General features: G+C 33.5%; 1 protein-coding gene across 3 annotated transcripts in view; it reads right to left on the reverse strand.

The window, feature by feature from the left end:
* Positions 1–4,400: 4,400 nt before the first annotated feature.
* Positions 4,401–21,087, reverse strand: part of XRCC4 (X-ray repair cross complementing 4) — a 249,222-nt gene continuing 232,535 nt past the window's right edge. For all 3 annotated transcript variants that reach the window (XM_081296082.1, XM_081296084.1, XM_081296083.1), the window contains exon 8: positions 4,401–5,016. In XM_081296082.1, the coding sequence (XP_081152208.1) occupies positions 4,905–5,016 (112 nt within the window). In that variant the 3' untranslated portion in view covers positions 4,401–4,904. The remainder of the gene's footprint in view (positions 5,017–21,087) is intronic.

Below are 21,087 nucleotides of genomic sequence, written 5' to 3' on the forward strand. Positions count from 1 at the left end.
TGATGTTCATCACATTTCATCATCATTTCTAACCCCCTGCCCTACCCTTCCCCTCCCACCCCTCAAATATGAATGATAAAAGTGGGTTTATTTTCCTATAATATTGAAAAGTTTAATTATCTATGCAATCTAGATTAAAGCTCTCCTGAAATATTCTTTTAATGCTAGTGTTAACTAGTGACAGACTTTAATTGACAATAATGAAAATGAATAGAAATCTTCTCTAGCCTACTTCCTTGTTAGACTGGTGTTTTCTTATTTTAAAGAGCCATTCAACTAATAAGACCTGAAAAAAAAAGGGCAGTGATTTCCAAGGATATGTATGTCCTGGAGCTAGCTTCTGAAATATTTAAGTATCAAGGCCACTCTTGGTACTGGCTACTTAATCTTCCATAGTAATCTAATCACTCCACTGTAAACTTAGTTCCACAGAGACACATACCATATTACATATCTTATAGGGAGTGGAACAAATGTGTTTTCAATCTTATTCAGCAGGAATCTCCTCCATGGGTCACTTGTAGAAATGTGCTGTGTATTCATACATAGACAGTCTGAAGTCTGTGGGAGCAATGAACCCAAGCTATGCCTGGAACAGGAACAGGAAAAGAAAGCAAAGGATAAATGCTTCTCCTTTCTGTCCTTGAATCTATAGTTCTGATAAATTCATTCTAAGGTTTCTCAGAAGATTCTGGTGGGATGGAGAGTGTGGCGTCCTCAGTGGTGGCCAACTTGATAAGGCATCCTTGAATTGGCTTCTTTTCCTTTCCTGTTTATTCCTGACTCACATTCTTGCTCCCTAGCATTACATCTCCAAATACATTACTATTATACAAGCCTTTGTCCCAGGCTCACATTTTATAGGAAAGAAAGGGAAGACAATAATGGGTAAATGAATGGCTATATGGATATAAGTTGGCCATTATTGGTAAATATTATTTAAGTAACCACAAAATGTATATTTCAAGGTATTCTTTTCTAATTGACATATAGAGAAAACCATTTTAGTTAACTCATAAAACACAAATGAAATCTGCTATTCTGAAAAATACTCATTGGAAGTTTTCATATCAGTGAGAAAAATATGGAAGGCAGACAATAGCTACAAATGGATGAATAACTAGTTCTTTTGAGATTATTCATTTTCTCTTACAAAACTATTAGAATGAGTACAATATGTAATTACCTATATTCTGGGTTTCCTCACAGGTAATTTCATAAAGCCTTTCCTAAATTTAGATGTCATTTATTTTCATTTGATAGATTCTGTAAATAACACAGAATGCGTGACAAGAGACTTGAAAGGATGAGGTTTGCATGTACTTTGGTGCAGTCTAGCAAGAGGCCCTTTGACTGGCCTTCTTTCCTGTTCCCAGGGAATTCCTTAGGCAGTCCCCATGACATGGTACTTTCTGGCAGCCCATACTCTCTCCCAAGGAAGTGCCATTAGAATTGCACACCTCAATTTTTTTCATTACATAACTTAAATCATTGTTAACATTCCCTAATGCCCCTAACCAACACTGCTCCTGGGGATACCTTCTAAAGAGTCTCATTAGTTCCCATGATTCACAATTACAAATTTAGGTATGAACCCCATACTACATTCCTATATCTTCTGTACTCTCATCTGATTCTATGCAGATAGCCTCATCCTCAGCTCATTCTCCAGCCCATTCCAAATTTTCATCTCTCAATTGAACTTTTTACAGGTCCTCACTCACAACTTCTAATTTTTATTCTCTGAATTCCACTGATCCTACAGCTCATTCTATTAGTTATAGAGGGGTTTCAGGCCCCAATCTCAGTACAACTTCCATTTACATACTCCATTTTTGTGAGAGAAGCCCCAAATTTCATTTACTAGAACATATGCTTGACAGCAACAGGGCATTTATTTATTTAGTTCATTGCCACACCTAGTGTCCAGAAGAGAGATTGGCACACATGCTTAACAAATATTTGTTGAATGGATGGATTTATCCATTAATTCTCCACATGGCCCAGTTCTGAATTTTGTGTGTAAATGATCCTTAATAAACATTTGTTGAATCAAGCAACATTTGTTGCTTAGCTCAAAAACAGTCCTGTATTTTATAAATTTTAGTTATAGGCCACTAAGCAGAACTTTTCTAAAGTAGTTTCCCGACCTTTTAAAACTACATAATAAAAACATCTCTTCCTGAGAGGGGACTTTTCTTTCAGGAACTTCCCTAATGAGGCCTGGACCACATCATCTGCTGCCAGAGACAAGAATTATAAAATTTAAGCTAAAAACCTTCAGAAATGTAATCTTCTTGTCTTAGAGGTGAGGATACTAAGGTCAAAAAAGCCATGCTGCATGAATTATAATTCAATTGTTGTGACTTACATTTCCATGTTCTTCTGAAATGATTTGTTTTAGAGTATAGATAATGGAAAATGTGAGGAAAAACATGGCATGGATTGGCAAGATCTGGGCATCTTAACACCAGGCCTATAGTAGCCTGGTGTTTTCACCCATACAGGACAAGGGAGAAAATCATATCTTCTAATTTCTTTACATCTGATATAATTGAGAAGCCCAGGATTATAGGCTTATTACCCTCTCTTCTAACCACAAGAAACAATTGGACAACCGAGCAAAGACTAAAAAGACCCAGCATCCTTGATATTATGGTTCAGATGTAGTTTCCTCCAAAAGCTCACATGTGAGACAATGCAAGATGGTTTGGAGGAGAAATGGTTAACCTAATCAGTGAATTAATCCTTAATGGGATTAACTGCGTGGTAACAAGAGGCAGGCAGGGTGTGGCTGGAGAAGGCAGTTCATTGAGGGTGGGGCCATAGGGACTCTATTTTGTATCTGGAGACTGAAGTCTCTGCTCACTGATCATCATGTGTACTGCTTCCCTCTGCCTATTTCTTCTGCCATGATATTCAGCATCACCTGACTATGTGATAAAGTTGCATTTATTCATGCAATAAATACTAAGCTTCTATGAAGCCAATCCTAGTCTTGGAACTAGAGACAGAGAGATAAATCAGATGGCTGCAGTCTCTGGTATGATGGGGGTGATGTCAAGACAGAGAGGGATACATGAAAAATAATACATGAAAAAATAATTCCAGAGAATGAGATGCAGTAAAAAAACCATTCTAATGGGACAGAAAGTGTCTGGGGGTTGGGTATACAACTTTAAAAGGGATATCATGGAGAAAGCACCCTTGAAGAGACATTTGCTTCTAGATTTGAAAGAGAATAAATCAACCATCAGTACAGCAGTTCTGAGATCTGGCCTACTTGAAGGATAGTACGGAGCAGGTGGAATAAAAAGACAGGAGCACATAATCTGGGAAGTAGAATTGTATAAGACCTGTACTTGAATCATAGGACAATGGGTCTTTATTCAGGCTTAAATGATTTTGCCTAAGGTTTTAAAATTTGGTTTGGTTGGACTGTAGAGAATTAGGAGATTAAGCAGGGATACCAGTTATGAGGCAGTTGTAGTGGAACACAGGTAGATAGAAGCAAGTTGTATTTTGTAGAAAGGGAAAGAGGTATCAAGGAGAATTCCAGGGTTTTAGCTTGAAGCAAGTAGTTAAATGGTAGTGAAAGATTATATAAAAAGGTAAATATATTCATTCATATCTGCAAATTGTGCCAAGATGTATCAAGATTTGATACAAAGAAATATTTTTTCAGAAAGTTTGTTAATCCTTTTGTGACAAATTATGTATATATGAATATGTGTAAATTTGACTACAAATCTGAATATACAGAGAACTATGCTGACTCTAGAAATATAAGCATACAGAGGGTATTAAAACCACAATTATGGTGACCTAGTTTGATGATGTGGAAATGAAGAGGGCTAAAATTTGAGCCCAAAGCAATTAAACATTTAACTGGTGAACAAAGGAGAAGGGATCAGCTAAAAAAAGAATGGCTGGAAAGAAAGAAGACTACAAAGAGCATATGCTACTGCAAAAGTCAAGTGGAGAAAATGTTTCCTGAGGAGAAGTGACCAATTACCTGAAATGTGCTGAGGACTGAGAATAAACCCACCACTGGAGTTGTCAACATTGTGATCATTGTTCACTGCAAATATTTTTAACTTTGAGTAGCATGCACACAATGCATGTTCAACAGGAGAGAAGTGAAGATATAATGAGAGACTAGGGAGTTGAATTAGTAAATATAACAAAAATAGTGCAGGTATTAATGGGGATAGGGCAAGGTCTGAGTCTTCAAGGAAGGTCCTCATGCATATTAGACAATATCAAACATCCTTGAAAATATGCTTTCTTATTTTGACACAAAAGAGGTTTAAATTTACATTAGTAAGCACTTTTAAAAGATATGTTACTATAATAAAGGGAAAAAGTTGAGCTAAATAACATTTTATTAAGAACACAAATTTTCAATGTATCAAAAATTTTATTCTGAGGATTTCAGACTATTAACATACAAACTAAACGATATAATTTATATACCACACCACAAACTGAGATGCTCAAACATATTGTTTAGAATATGATTATTCAAAAAGAGCTACAGACATTTTAAAAGGATATTTTCTTTGTCTTGTTTCCATAATCTTCCTAGATAGGACATTAGATGGTTACCACATATAATGTGTGTGAAAGAACATATTAAATGTGCCTTTGCAAGCCAAGTCTGAGATGTCATGTAATTATAGACACATCAAAGGAATAGTTTGGAATAATGTTCCACTGTCATCAAATTACATCTTCATATACATGTGTAATCCACTTTGCACAATGGCTTCAACTAGATGTACATGTAATTAAGTCATAAAGTACACTAACAGTTGCTATTTAGTTGAAATTTTGCCTTTTCATTTTAAAGAAATGAAGAGAAAACACAGCCTAGTGAACATCAAAGTACTTTTTTGAAACTGCTAAATCTCATCAAAGAGGTCTTCTGCACTGCTATTTCTCAGTGTTTCTAAAGACATGTTTTCAGCTGAGATGTGCTCCTTTTTCAACGTCTCAGGTAGTGAAGAATCAAGCCTGGAGTAAAAAAAAAATCAAGAAAGTTTTATTTTTTAAAAAAAATTCCATTCACAGAGTAAATGAAAATGAAAACATATGTAAATAAAATGACATTTAAATCTGGCTTCAGGATGATTTAGAGATTTATTTCCCTATGCTGTTAACTGTAAGAAAAGAGACATGAAAGAAACTTTATTTAATTATTTAGAATTCATCTGCCTCTATTCTGAGCTAACAGATGTTCAAGGTTCTATAACAATAGTCATAATCAAGGTAAGTATGTAAATTATGCTATTCTCTGTGTTGTAATCATTTCTATACCAGATATTAGGAGGTATCTCAAGGCATTCCTTTACTGAGTCCATAACAATTTACCTTTATTCTTTGGTTCCTTAAATTCTACCTATTGCTACACATTTTAATCTCACAGTAGCAGAAAATTCTGATTACATGAATTTATTCTAGGTCAGACGATTAAATATAATTAAAAATGATTCTTCACATTTATGGCAGTTGGTCTGCATTTACTGAATCTACATATTTTCATTTAGTAAACTCAATTTTATGTAAGTACAGCCTGCAGTTTCTACTTCACTGGACTGACCTCTGTCTGTATGTCCATGTTTTCTTTGAGACCTAGGATAAAAAGCTTGTTCATTGCCATGATCACTGCTAATTAGTCCTTGGAAGAGTGAGTTACAGGATAATAGAGCTCAACCAGAAATGGTGCTTAGGAACACATTTATATCCTTGTATAAATCTAATTAGTGGTTTTCCAAGGAACCCAAATAAAATATGCTTAATAATAGCTATCAGAGGTGGCTTCAGAGCCAATTATGATTAGGCAACTTGGTATAGCTGGAAGAGCAGGGGACTGATATCAGCACACACAGGTTTGAAACATGGTCTACTTCTATTAGTGACATGACTTTAGGCAAGTCATTTAAACCAACTGGACTTCTAGTTTCTCACTGAAAATCAGATGATAATATGTGCCTCATAAGTGGTCTAAAGATTAATTGAGGTGATGTAAATGAAATGCTTATAAATTTCTACAAAAGACTTGGAAATTATTATTATTAGCTGCTAATATTGAGTCAACTACCTAATAGCTCCAGCTAAAAACAGAATAAAAGAATAACCAACTAAAACTCAAAAAAATCAACTATGTTTATTTAGATGATGAGCAAGCCAATTATTTGTTTGTTTGTTTATTTATTAGGGCTGAGGATTGAACCCAGGGTTAGGTAAGCACTCTATCACCAAGCTAACATTCCCAGTCAGATGACGACTATATTAAAAATACTAAACTCATACTTAGTTGCACATATTATTTGAAATGAATCTATCATAGGGTCCTTCTTATCCTCCTGACTGCACACAATTAACCATGAATGGCTACCACAAGCAAAGTTCAGATAACATTATCCTCACAGGAATGCAAAGATGCTAGGCATTACTACATTGTCAAGATTACTTTGGGAATGCAATGTTTAAATTATCAAAAAAATACAGGTATAATTCTTATAACATGAAACTAAATATCCAAAAATATGTTCCATAAGGAGGAGAAAATGATATGGTATAGAGTAAATTATGCATAAGTTTTCAATGCTAACTTAAAACATATTAAACAAAAAGAAACAATCAATGAAGTGGAGAATGGGACCAAATTTTTACCATGTGCAGATTAGATACAGCACTAATCTCCAGAATATATAAAGAACTCAAAAAACTAAACACCAAACCCCCTAAATAACCTAATCAATAAATGGGCTAAGAAATTGAAAAGACACTTCTCAGAAGAAGGTATATATATATATAATATATATATATATATATATATATATATATATATAATATATATAAAAAAGTTCAACATCTCTAGCAATTAGAGAAATGAAAATCAAAACTACTCTAAGACTTCATCTCATTCCAGTCAGAATGGCAGTTATCAAGAATACAAACAACAAGTGTTGGTGAGGATGTGGGGGAAAAGGCATACTCTTACATTGCTGGTGGGATTGCAAATTGGTGTAACCACTCAGGAAAGCAGTATGGAGATTCTTTAGAAAACCTGGAATGGAACTACTATTTGACCCAGCTATCCCACTCCTTGATCTAAATATACCCAAAAGAATTAAAGACAGCATACTACAGTGTTTCAGCCATATCAATGTCTATAGCAGCAAAATTCACAATAGCCAAACTATGGAACCAATTTAGATGCCCTTCAATAGATGAATGGATAAAGAAATGGTGGTATATATACATAATGGAATATTACTCAGCATTAAAAGAGAATAAAATCATGGCGTTTTCAGATAAATGGATGAAGTTAGAGACTATCATGCTAAGTGAAGTAAGCCAATCCCCCAAAACCAAAGGCCGAATATTTTCTCTGATAAGTGGATACTGATCCATAATGTGGGGTGGGGGTGGGGGACATGGGAGGAATGGAGGAATTTTGGATAGGGCAAAGGGGAGGGAGAGGACAGAAGGGGGCATGGAGATAGGAAAGATGGTGGAATGAGATGGACATTATAACCCTAGGTACATGTAGGATGACATGAATGGTGTGACTCTACTTTGCATACAACCAAAGAAATGAAAAATTATGTTCCATTTGTGTACTATGAATAGAAATGCATTCTGCTGTCATGTATAACTAATTGGAACAAAAAATAAATTAATTTAAAAAAATCAGCAAGAAACAAAAGGACCGCTCTGAAGTGGCAAATCTTAAGGAAATAGATTCCTTGTGCTCCATTTATGATTCTCATTTCCTTCTAAAGTCATGAGGTGCTAAAGAGATTTTGACTCTTGTTCGAAGTACCTAGACATAGCTAGTGCTCAGTAAAAAACTCTTCAATGACAGATCATTATTCCATAGCTTTTATATCCACAGTAAGTCAATAGAGTAAATGTAAAACTCTCCTCACAGCTATAAACAAAAGTTTAAGCATATTCACAAGTGATAAATATTTAAGACCTTTTATAAATCCTGAAAAGCATAAAACATAAAGATAATTATCTTATTTTGCATTATTGCAAAATTTGCATTTTGTATTTTCATTCTGTTTTTTAATAAAATTGTATTATTCCATACATTTTTAGTTTTGCAACTTGATATTTTTACTCTACAATATGTTTGAAAGGTCTTTGTGTGCTGAAAAATTTAGATCTGTATTCACCATCAAAATTTAGAGCTATATTCATCACTAATTTAATCTGGATGTACTAGCCATTAGTCCACTGATTGGTTCCATTCTCAAAAGATTTCATAAACAAGACAATAATTAATATCTTAGCATTTTTATCATATTATTTTTTATGAACAAATTTGTTACCAGATATTATGCTTAGAGGTGAAATCAGAAAACCAACAACGGATTCTCAGCAACACATATAAATAAATAAAATAAAGGTCCATTGACAATTAAAAAGTATTAAAAAACTTGTAGAAATTCCTCTGTCCTATTAATTTCATATTGAATTAAAGCATACACATTTATTTTATTAGTGGAATAAAATAAATAATATTAATTAAGGAGAAAAGGATAATGATAAAATAAGAAACTACAGAGTTAAAGGCTGAAGCACACAGTTTTTTTTTTTCACTTAAAGAAAATAAACAACCTGTATGGAAAGTCTTATTAGAAAGAGAACAAAACAAGTAATTCAAAACATGGGAGTTCATCTCTATTTAAATTTACAGTCATTAGTTAGGGCTCAGTTTTAATTGTACACTCTACAAATATTTTTATTTGACTTTTTTACCACATTTACTCTGATTTTTCTTTCCTCTGATCATTTGAAGTGCCTAATACCTAAGTCCTAAATTCCAACATAGAGTTTTATTCATTTAATCAATATTTGTTTAATATGCACTATGAATAACAGCTCACTGTAAAAAATATAATAAATGTAATATAGTTCTTGTGCTCAGAAAGCTTTTAGTTAAACATTTAACTTTATCTAATATTTAAAAGTGTGTGTTTTCATCCTAAAAAAATGTATATAAATAGCTTGGTGGTAAGAACTGTGTCATGTAACTTGTTCACAAAGAGTGATTTATCCCTTTAGAAATCCATAAATATTATATCATCATTTAGTGTTCAGGTAGATTTTCAGATAGTTTTTCCTGGTAACATGATTCAATAGGAGGCGTTCTAATTCCAGGATCAGGAGATCTTCATTTATTCTCTACAACATCAAGATTTTGGTTAGGTCACAGCACCTTTAAGAACTTCAATTTCTTCATTTAATCTTTGGAAAGCTAGAGTTACTATACATGACTCTGGGGTTCTCAGTCTCTGAATTCTGAGATAGTTACCCTCAAGTACTTGAACATAGACAGCTTTATAAGTTCTCAAATATATTAGTGGAATAAAATAAATAATATTAATTAAGGAGAAAAGGATAATGATAAAATAAGAAACTACAGAGTTAAAGGCTGAAGCACACTGTTTTTTTTTTCACCTGAAGAAAATAAAATGAAACTCTCCAGATGATGACTACCTTGAGTTTTGTTCTCAAAAATATAACTGTAGGGGGCTGGGTTGGTGGCTCAGCGGTAGAGCTCTTGACTAGCCTGTTTGAGGCACTGGGTTTGATTCTCAGCAACACATATAAATAAATAAAATAAAGGTCCACTGACAATTAAAAAGTATTAAAAAACTTGTAGAAATTCCTCTGTCCTATTAATTTCATATTGAATTAAAACATACACATATGTATACTTGAATCAAAATGTACTAAAATCATCTAATTAATAATGAATAATGCAGATTAAAGGCTAGATTTGTCAAAAGAAATGTACCACCAAGGAAAAGTTTCTTTAAAGTGTCAGTAATGATTGACTTTTTAAAAAACTTTCTGGGAGATGACTTATCAAAATATTTCAAAATGATATTTTCAGATATTTTCTCATTTTGTAAAGATGTTTTCTCAACCAAGTTTAAAATGTAATCACCATGACTGGAATAGCAATCTTCCCTTATTCAGATAAGAAACACTAGTATTATTTGGAGACAATTACTTAGATTTTGTAACCTATTCTGAGAACAATATTTCTAAAGCCTGTTAAAAGTGTCAACCAGAGCAAAAGGAGAGATTCACAAAAATGCTTAATGATTGATGGTATTGTGATACGTAAAACGTTACACTCATTTGACTTGTGACACAAACAGTGGTGCTGAAATGAAAAGAATCAATTTTTATTGATTGGCTCATCTACATCTTTACCTACCAAAAGATCTGGGATGTGTTCTGTTTAATCCTAAGTAGGTGTACATGAAATTCAATTCCAATCTTCAAAGTTTTTAGAAGAAAGTAAAAAAGAATGCATCTAGTATCTTGGGATAAGAAATTTTGTTTGTTTAAGACAGAAACAAAAAAACATAAAGATAGAAATTAATTAATCCAAATATACTAGAAATAAATGCTTCTATTCATCCGTAGACACATTAAGGAGATATAAAGGCAAGTCATAAACTGTGAGGATTAGTGCAACACGTGCTACTGACAAAAGATTAAGCACCCCCAAGAACTCCTACAAACAAGTTTTTAGAACCCAGAATAATTAAAAAACATGTCAAAGACTACAGGGATTTCCAAGAAAAGAGGGCAGTGGGGGTAAATAAGCATAAGATAACAATTTCAATTTTACTAATGAACAAGAAAATGCAAACTAAAACCAGTGTGAGATATTTTATACCAAATTTGCAAAATTTAAAACATGTAACAACATCAAAGATTTCAGAGGATGCAAAGTAACCAAATAAATTATTGCTGGTGCAATTACATTTAAAACCACTTTGGAAAATCATTTGTCAATAACCACCAAGGTATATAAGATGTATGCATTTATAACTCAGGTATTCTCCTCCTAGGTATACACTCAGGAGAAACATTTCCATGTGCATGTCAAAAGATATACACACAAAGATGCATTGTTGATAATAGTGAAAAACTAAAAACTACACAAATGTCTCCTGAAAGCAAAATGGACTTATAAATTACCTAATTTTCACACAATGAAATATTATACAGTTATGCACATACATGAATTACAAACACAGATTAAAAAGCAAAAGAGCAAGGCACAAAAGAATACACACAGTGTGATTCTACTTATTTAAGTAAGTTCAAAAACACAAAGTTCAGCATCAACAATCTTTGAAGAATGGTGCGTGTATGTGTATGTGCACTGTATCAGTATATCTATATATGTATATACATGATAGTTTTGGGATCTTATCTGCTCTTCCATAAGAGGATAGTTCTGGATCTTTTTAGCTCCTCCATGATAATGTCTCAGATTTCTGGTTTGTAGCTTTGTTCATGGTAAAAATGGAAATACAGAAGAGGTGTAGATTTAATCTGGGGTATTAGAGTTCAGTTTTAGACATGGTGACTAAGTCTGAAGTATATGCAGGACATGTAAATGAAGATAGATGTTGAGTAGGCAAGTATTTATATAGGTACAGTACTCAGGGAAGATGTCTGATGTCCATGTACAGAGATAGGAGTCACTGCCATATCACTCACAACTAAAGGAAAAAGAATGAATCCAAGAAATCATCCAAAGAAGAGTTTTATCAAAGAAAAAAGGTTTAGTCTGAGACAGGGTCAGTCAGCTAAAGAGAGAAATTCGTTACAGAGATTGAAAAGGAGTGATTCCAGAGAGATGAGGAGAACTGGGGAGGAATTTTGTAACAGAAGGCAAGGGCCAAATTTATTTTGTATGCCCACAGCTTGCTACCTACATTCTGGCTCTCTACAACTCTGCTGCTCAATTTGCAAACACAGTTTAGGTAAATTGTTTTACTCCTCATGAATTATCTGGAGTAGAGAAGAATAACCTAAAAGGATACTGCTATGCTCATGGTTTATTTCAGATTAGAACAGGCACTGTTTTTTTTTTTTTTTGAGGGAAGAATGAAGTCTTAAATCCTTGAACTATGGTAGTTACAGCAAAAATGTACCAAATGGCCAACTCCTACCTAGAGTTCAAGGCAGGGCATTCTGAGGTAGCTGTTTCTCTTATGTTAAAATAAGAAAGTCTATACATTACAAATTTATTTTACTGAAAAATCCTTTGGCACCTGTCTACCCATCATATGTTCCTCTGGGAGTTCAGACAAAACTCAGACATGGGGAGAGGGAGAAAGATGAGAAGTAAGGTAAGGGCAATGTACTAGGTAAGAATCAAACCTGAGTATTTGCTGGGACATACATTATTAGGTAATAATAAAAGCCAAATTGTGGTTTGATTTTAGGACACATCAAATCAAATATTCATCAAAACAACCTTAAAAAACAGCCAAATAAAAACTTTAGCTACTTTCCTCTGTTAAGTATTAAACAACAGCTGTCATATTGACCTTAGCAGAGTACTCATTATGTAATAAAGTCAATTATAGAAATATCTTTTCAATGGAAATGCACTTCAAATTTGACATCACTGAAGTTACCACTGTATTTTCAATAAAATGTTAGAATTAAAAAAAATACTTGACATTAGAATAAACAGGATAAGTAGCTTACAAATTTCTAGTTGACCTTATAAAAACCAAAAGCATCTCCTAAATAAGTTAACAGACCGAAGCCCTCAGGATCCAGTAAAACTAGTGTTGCACATTGTCTGGAATTCACTGGGTCTAGACGTCATTTCACTGGCCTGAGAAAGTGAAAGAAGAGAATCTGACTCTTCCTCTTTGGCACCAAAAATGGCAAATAAAAGAAACTGCATTACTTATTTCCAACTAAATTCCTAAAGATATTTTCTTCTAATAAATATGCCCTTGCTGTTTGAATTGATGAAGCGTAAGATAAACATGGAAATATGCTTTGAAATAAGTTATTTTAAATGAAACAAGGAAAAGAGAATAGGGGTTTATGTTTAATGCTAAATGCACTTTATAGATATTGGGTAAGGATGATAATTCTAAGTTTTCCTATAAAGTACATATATTATGAATTTAAAAATAAAATTATCAAATCCTACTTAGTTTTATTTCAAATCAACCATCAAGATAAATATATCCATAATCCCCAATGCAGCCAACCATTTATGCAGAAATTTCATAAAAATAAATTAGATTCTTTTCATTCTTGCTGGATTTGGCTCAGAAAAATAATATTGTCAAGGCAATTCATTAGATTACCTATACTAAAGTCCATACACACATAAAAAGATCAATGACTGAAATATCCTATATTAAATTATATCCTATTTGGTCTTCATTTATTGTAAGTTTGAAATAGTATAGGTTACGTATACTGTTGTGGATCTCTGCTTATGAAAGTAGAAAACTGTTATCTTGGTATATTCTGTATAACTTAATTGTAAGTTAGTTTAGGCCATCTGTTAGATTGCTGCTCCTTGGTGGGCTACAAATGAAGCCTCCCTCAGTAGCCTGGAAGCTTTGCCAAGTGGCGGGGGTCTGCTTTATTTGACCTGGTACAATATTTGCCACACAAATGTTCCACTGAGTGCATGTAGTAACTAATGAACAAATGACTAAATGAATGAGATTGAGAGTATTCATAAAACAGCTCAATAAAGTTGAGTAACTTGCCCAAACCTGCATAGGTAGTAAGCATAGAAATGGGCAGGCAGACAAGCTGGCTGTGGAGCCAAGATTTTAGCCTATGTTTCCCTCACTCCCAAATCCCTAAAAAATGTGACATCAGTGAATAGGGGCCATTAACTCCTATTTTTATTCTGAAGATGTTTCCTTTTCTCAGGAAGGCAAGTTGGATGAATGTAGTGTGTCTCAAAAAGTGCTTCTGTTAAATACTCTCTGAAAAATGAGATCTGTGGTATAAAATGTTTGGTAAATATTTCTATTCTACTAAGTCCTCTAATTGTTTCATGTACATATTATACATTAAAAAACATAAAATTATTCTATAAATAAACCTGTTAAAATTTTAAGTAAAATTAAAGTAATGAAGCCAGATTTAAAGTTAGGTAGTCAGTGTAGTTAGGTAAATCGGGTCTAATACCGAGTGAAATCTAAAATGGAGGCCATGCTGGGAATGACTCAGGGAAAACACAGGACAATTCATGGAATGTTGACGAAGTCCCGAAAAGGCCCTAGGCCAAAGTCCACCTCAAAGAAGTATTGATGAACAGCCCCCAACAGATTTGGAGATAGCCCATCCCAGAGGAGTGATAAGCCCATCCCAAAAGTCCTCCCTGCCCTTTTGGTCCACCTGTGTCCCACCCCTCGGGCTCTCCAACCTACATTTCATCACCAAACCTATAAAAAGGGGAACACATTTGCCCGCCAACTGGATTCCACCTCTTGGGTCCCCTTCTTCCTCCGGGAGAAGTCTTTTCTGCTGTCCTTTAATAAACTTCTAATTTCTACTCTGACCTTGCCTCGGCATGCTTCTTTGGTGTTATTCTTCAACATCGGGGAAGCAAGGACTCCTCACCGGTCAACAGCGGTAACAGTAAGGTACAGAAGAATGTGTGTAGAAAACTACAGAGTGTGTATATGTATCATAAATATGTGTATACATATGTGTGTATATATATCTTTTGTATATGGGTGTGGGTGTGGGTGTATGTATCCTGGCTTCACTGCCAGCTTGTATGCCTACCCACTTCCATGCTTACTACCTGTGTGGGTTTGGGCAAGATGCTTAATATTACTGAGACTCCTTATTAATACTCGCTACCACATTTAGTTAGTAGTTTATTGATTAGTTAATGTACTTAGTGTACATTTGTGTGCCAAATATTGTGCAAGGTCTGTTTAAATAAAGTGGACTCTCCACTTGAGAAGCTAGTGAGGGAGCCTTCACTGTAGTACATCAAGCAGCATGTGTATATGTTCGATGTGTGTGTGTGCCATTTATCTAGAATAGCTTTGGAAGGATATACAAAGAACTGGTAATGATGAGGAGAAATTTGTAGCAAGACACAGGGATAGCTTTTTTATGTATGGTCTTAAAGTTGGGACTTTAGAAAATAATCTTATACATAGAGTATGTTTTAAAAATGCTTTCTTAAGAAAAAAAAGAAAGAAAAAAGGAGCTTGTTTAACATAGATTTTCCAAATGAACTTTTCTCATACTCTCTACACTAACAACACCCCAAGCATTCTCCAGAATAAGCCGCATCACTTGCTTCCCTGAGAATGCAACATCACTAGCCTGACACCCCAAAACTTAGTGATCTAATGAAAGAAAAGATAGAGAAAGGAGACAGAACTCTACTCTGGGTTACTAAAAGAAGTGGAAACACATGTGCAGACAGTAATACCAGCCATAGAGGTTAGTGATTTCTAATGAAGAATGATAGTTTCACCACAGTCTGGAACCAACTGTTTTATTTTCCTATTGCTGCTGCAACAAATTACCACCATGTAGTGCCTTAGAATAAAATCTATCATTTTATAGTTCTAGAGGCCACAAGTCTGACAGAGATCTCACTGGCTAAAATCCAGGTGTTGGCGGGGCAGTGTTCCTTTCTGGAAGGCTGAGTGGAGAAGCTGTTTCCTTGCTTTTTCCAACTTCTCAAGGTCACACCCTTTCTGTTTTCAAAGCCAACAACAGTGGACATCTTTCTCACATCCCCACATGCTGACTCTACTTGCTTTGATATGTCTTCTCTGACTTTTCTCTTCTGCTTGTCTCTCCCACTTACTACAAACTTTTGTGATTATATTGGACCCACCTGAATAATTCAGATTAATCTTGCTATTTTAAAGTGAGTTAATTTGCAACCTTAATTTCCCTTTGTCATGTGGTCTAACATATTCTTAGATTCCAGGGATTAAGATCTGGACATTTGTGGGGAGGCATTAATCTGACAATCATTCCATACTTGGTGAGGGTTCAATTGTTATTCCAATCTACTGGAACAGGATGAGTAAGAGCAGGAAATGCAAGGCCCAAAGCTAAAAGGAATCTTCAAGCTGGTTGGAAGGGGGATCTTCAATGTCTATGCAATATGATCCAAAGCTCAAAAAAAGCACATCATGTCTTTTCTAGAAATTAATGGAACCAGAATCATTAAGAAAGGCTGGAAAGTACTATCATCCATATCTACCCATCCAATATTTATTGAGTGCCTATCCTTCGTCAGAGACAGCCAAAGAGTTGGGATAGAAAAGTGAGCAATCAATCAAGGCAGAAATAATACTGAGCTGCTGAATGAATGCCCCTAAATACATATGCATAGTAGCTCTTGTCTGTGGGATAACAAAAGATAATACTGCATTTCATTACAATGGTTTTAAAAAGTAAAGCTATTAAAGAATTATCATAGGTACATGATCTGTGTGGTGTCACACAGGGCCACAAGTTTAGAAGGACTTCATACTTGCAGTAATTTCTGCTGAATATTTTCTATACTTTCCATGAAATGGGTGACTTGAATGATTCTTCAGCATGAATTTTAAGAAGTCATACTATTTTGTAAGATCACCAATATCATATAACTTTTATGTAAAGCAAATATAAAACTGATATATAAAATGAAACAACTACAAAATAATGGAAATAATCTATAAAATATTGTGGCTTTTGAGTTAAAAAGATTAAACTTTTCATATGATATTAAAAATATAGTCAAATTGTAAAGCAAAACCAAGATGTATAATGATGCACACTTCTTTTAAAACATTTTACTGTATCCCACAATGGGTAGGAATTCACTGTATAAAAGAGGCAGTACAAGCCATGGATGATGTAGTTGGTGTGTGTGCTCAGCTTTAATGGAGAAAGGCCAACCTCTCAAAAGATTTTTAAGTGTATAGTTTTATGATTCCAATAAAAGTTTATGTGTCACTACTAAACTTTTATTTATCACAGTAAAAACATGTGAACTAATCTCAAACATTAAGTCAATCAAATTCATACAGAAAGATGTTGACTGGCGTTGTTATGTTCTTATAAGTATATTAACTAAGCACACTGTGTACACTCTGTAAAATTTTTATGCTTACAAAAATTACAATTTTCTTAAGATTTTATATTGAACCAATGTTTATTTTGAGGAAGCAGAGTTAAGTATAGCATATGGTTCCATTAGTGCATTTATCAATACAATGTGGTCTCATTTCTTTAATTGTCCTATTGCAACCAACTGCATAAGAAAAAAAACATAAAAATGAAGTTATTTAATCATAATGTTCCAAAACTTGTAGTGGAAGCAGCTTTTACATGTTATTCAGAAATATTAACAAATTTACTAAAATCAGTGGTTTGTAAAGGCATTGGTTTAATTTGCCCAAATGCAGAATTGGCTGTAGCATTTAATTATTATGACTTGAATCTAAACAATTCAAATTGCCCCCTTTTTAAAAGCAGAAATTGTTTTGGTATTATAAGAAAGTTATACATCTCAGCCTTGATTGTTTTCTAAACCATATAACTATCACTATTCTTGCCTTTTATTTCTTTCTCCTTCAGCCTAAATTTCATATCACTGATAATTAGTTATCTTCCCAAAAGACAAATTGGATTGTTAGTTTCCATTCCTATAAGGCTTGGTTAAAATTTGGCATAGCAAAATAACTACAACAAAAGTTTTTTTTTTTTTTTTTTTTTGCCGTTCACCAAATACATTTTTCTCTCTTAGTCTCCATACCTTTCCACATACATTCCTTTGCTTTAGGACTCTTGTAGGCTTTTATTCATCATTCAAAGACAAATTCAAATGTCACTGCTTCTGTGAGACCTTCTATGCACCCCCCAGGAGAGATAGTTATTATCTCCTACTTGCCCAAAGTATATCTTAAATCGTAGGTTTTGTTCCAGCAACTACTGCTATAAGTTACCTCAAGCTTAGTGGCATAAAACAAATACCATTTTATTGTGCTCACATTTTTAATGAGTCAACAATTTGGACAGGGCATAGTGGGGATGGCTTGTCTGGGAATTATTGCTGGGAATATTGAAATAATATTGCTGGGAATACTAAAAAACTGTGAGTGATTCAAAGGCTACATTTGTCTACCAGTGAGTCTATGGTGGCTTGGTTTCTGACAACATGGCAGCCTCAGGTAGTCAGACTTCTTAAATAAAGCTTAAGGATCTAAGTGTAAGGTTTTCTCTTCTGAAGCTGCCTTTAGAAATCACACAGCATCACTGCTCCTGCATTCCATTGTTTACACAAGTTGAAAATCCCTTCCATATTCAAAAGGAATGGTGGACATAGAAACCACCTCTTAATGGAAGCAGTGTCAATCACAGACTTTGATTTTGTACATCTTTGTTCCTTATATTGTGAGCACCTTGAGAATAGGAATTATAATTTAGAACCATTGCTTATGTCAAAAATTGACACAATTCCACAAAATAAAGAACTAAATCTCTACTGAATAAATTGAGTTCTATTGAAAGTATTTGCCTTCTTTTCCTCTTCGAGTGGAATGTGAAAAAAAGCTATTGATAATCTCATATAGGATTTACACAAAATAAAATCTATTCCAGATAAAGACAGCAGTATAGATCTTTTAGAAGTGTCATTACATTAAAAAAGATTTAAACTGCATTTGTGGCTCAGCAGGGAAATTTTAATTTTTGACAACTCTTTGCAGACTAGCAGTTTGTTTACTTTCCATCATGAGCTAATTTATTTATTTTTCTAAGTAGTTTTGGATGTTTATAAAGTTTATGTCTACAACTTTACACTAACAGCATTAGTTTTGTTACATACAACATTACTGGAAAGTTTAGGAATGGACAGTTGTGTCCTTAAATGAATGGTCTTTTAATCTTCATGGCTAAATGTCTCACTAATAAGCTGATCAACTTCTAGGTGCACACACACACACACTCAGAACTCACCCAGTGGAAGATTCTAGTTAGTTGGATTTTCTATTAGGTTTCATTAAATTATTATTATTATAATTATTTATTATTATTAGTGCTATGGGAATGTTAGATAAATCAAGATTCTACTATCTGGTTACCGAGAAACAACAAGACCAATAAGTATTTATACTTTTCTTATTGCAAGGAAATCAAAGCTGAAATAAAAAGTTCTTCATACATTCTTTATTCTGAAGAGAAAGTCCCAGTTATCAATAAGAAATTATCATCTTCAATGTTATAATCAATTTCCAACCAAAAAGGAGAATCAGATTTCAAAAATCAGAATGCATAAGCAGAAATTAAACGTTAAACCAAGAAATTCTAACACTTGTTTGGAATTAGAAAAACTGTCATCCATAAATTCACACACATCCTCAAAAGACAACCATGAAAATTGAATAGGCTATAAACATGCCTGGAAAATATTTAGCTGGATTCGACAGTCTGATCATAATTTCCCTGGAAATATATATAACCTCCAAATTCTTATCAAAATGTTACTGGGCCTCCACAGAAAAGAATCTTAGTTCTTTCAAATGGCTGTCTAAATTACATTCTTTTATTATTTTCTGTAAAAGTAGTCCTATTTTTAAATTTAAAAAAAAAGGTGTTTAGTATTTCCATTCTATCACTGAACTTTTCTACAACTAAGAAATCTGGAAGTGACTACAAGGAACAGTTTTAAAAACTCATTTGTAAGAACTCAAGTTTCCAGAAGGCAGGAACCATGGTTGTCTTTGTGTAGTTTTTCACATATAGGAGATTTGCAACTTAAGTTTTTTGTTTTTTTTTTTAAAGTTTGTTTTTAAAACTTAAACCCAGGACACATTTTTTATATACATATAAATAACGGTTTTGCAAAACATTCCACAAAGACTACTCTATGATACAGATAAACTATTAGAAAATAATAATCATAAGAACTTAATTGATAGTCAACTCAATTATAAGAACCTATTTTTCGGGCTGGGGATGTGGCTCAAGCAGTAGAGCTCTCACCTGGCATGCGTGCGGCCTGGGTTCGATCCTCAGCACCACATACAAACAAAGATGTTGTGTCCGCCGAAAAGTAAAAATAAATAAATATTTTAAAAAATTCTCTCTCTCTCTCTTTAAAAAAACAAAACAAAACAAAACAACAACAACAAAAAACCTATCTTTCCTACAACCCTTACTTCAACCAATATTTTCCAGTGTCAGGTACTGTGAAATCCCTTGAGATGTGAAGATTTAAAAATATCTTTTGGGGCTGGGGTTGTGGCTCAGTGGTAGAGCACTTGCCTTGAATGTGTGAGGCACTGGGTTCGATTCTCAATACTATATAAATAAAAAATACAGGTTTGTCAACAACTAAAATGAATAATATAAATATAATTTTACAAAAAAATATCTTTTATCCTTGAAAATCTCACAATCTAGTTGAATAAAAATATATTTAAATAATTAGTTAAAACACACTATAGTGACATATGTGCAGAGTACTGCTTTGTAGAATTAAAAACTAATTTTTAGCTCCAAATCTAAAGCCAGAAATATATCTTTCCTTATAGAAGGCCTATACATATTTGCAGATGTATACATTAAAAAAAATCTCATGTTATACACAAAATGCTATTTACTGTATACTATCTGATAATTTCTCATAAAACTTGGAGAAATAGTTGGTTGTTAATGATTAAAAACAATTGTTATTCTTAACAGTAATAACTCCTTTCTTTACTTAAGCAAATTTTGGCTTAAAGAAAATGGAAGTGATTGCTATATCAGTCCACTGAACATTGAAGGGGAAAGTTGACTCTAAGTAAATTTTATTTCATTGAAATAATGATAGACCTTTCTGATCCAGACAAACTCAGTGCAGATATCCAAAATTTTAGGGTGGGTTAATAGGCTATTTCCACATCTGAATGTTCCTTCTGGGTCCAAAATTTTATTATTTAGTATTCTCAGACCAGACGAGAATGGCATAGATTTTAGTGTTGAATCATACCAAATAAATATTATTTAGGGTGGAACAATTAACACTTAAATATTTGGTACAAACAATACATTTCTCTTTACACTTTCAAGAAGAGTAGGCCTTCAAATACAGAAGATACAAATCTTAGAGGATGCTAGTAATCATATTTTTTCTTTTGTAACTATAAAGTAGTATATTCAAGTTTCATAGACTTCAGAAAATCCAGAAAAATAGGATGAAATAATGATTTTCTCTATCTTCATTATTGTTATTTTAGTGTATATATT

This window comes from Spermophilus citellus (assembly GCF_964194105.1).
Source record: "Spermophilus citellus genome assembly, chromosome: 1".
Lineage (NCBI taxonomy): Eukaryota > Metazoa > Chordata > Mammalia > Rodentia > Sciuridae > Spermophilus > Spermophilus citellus.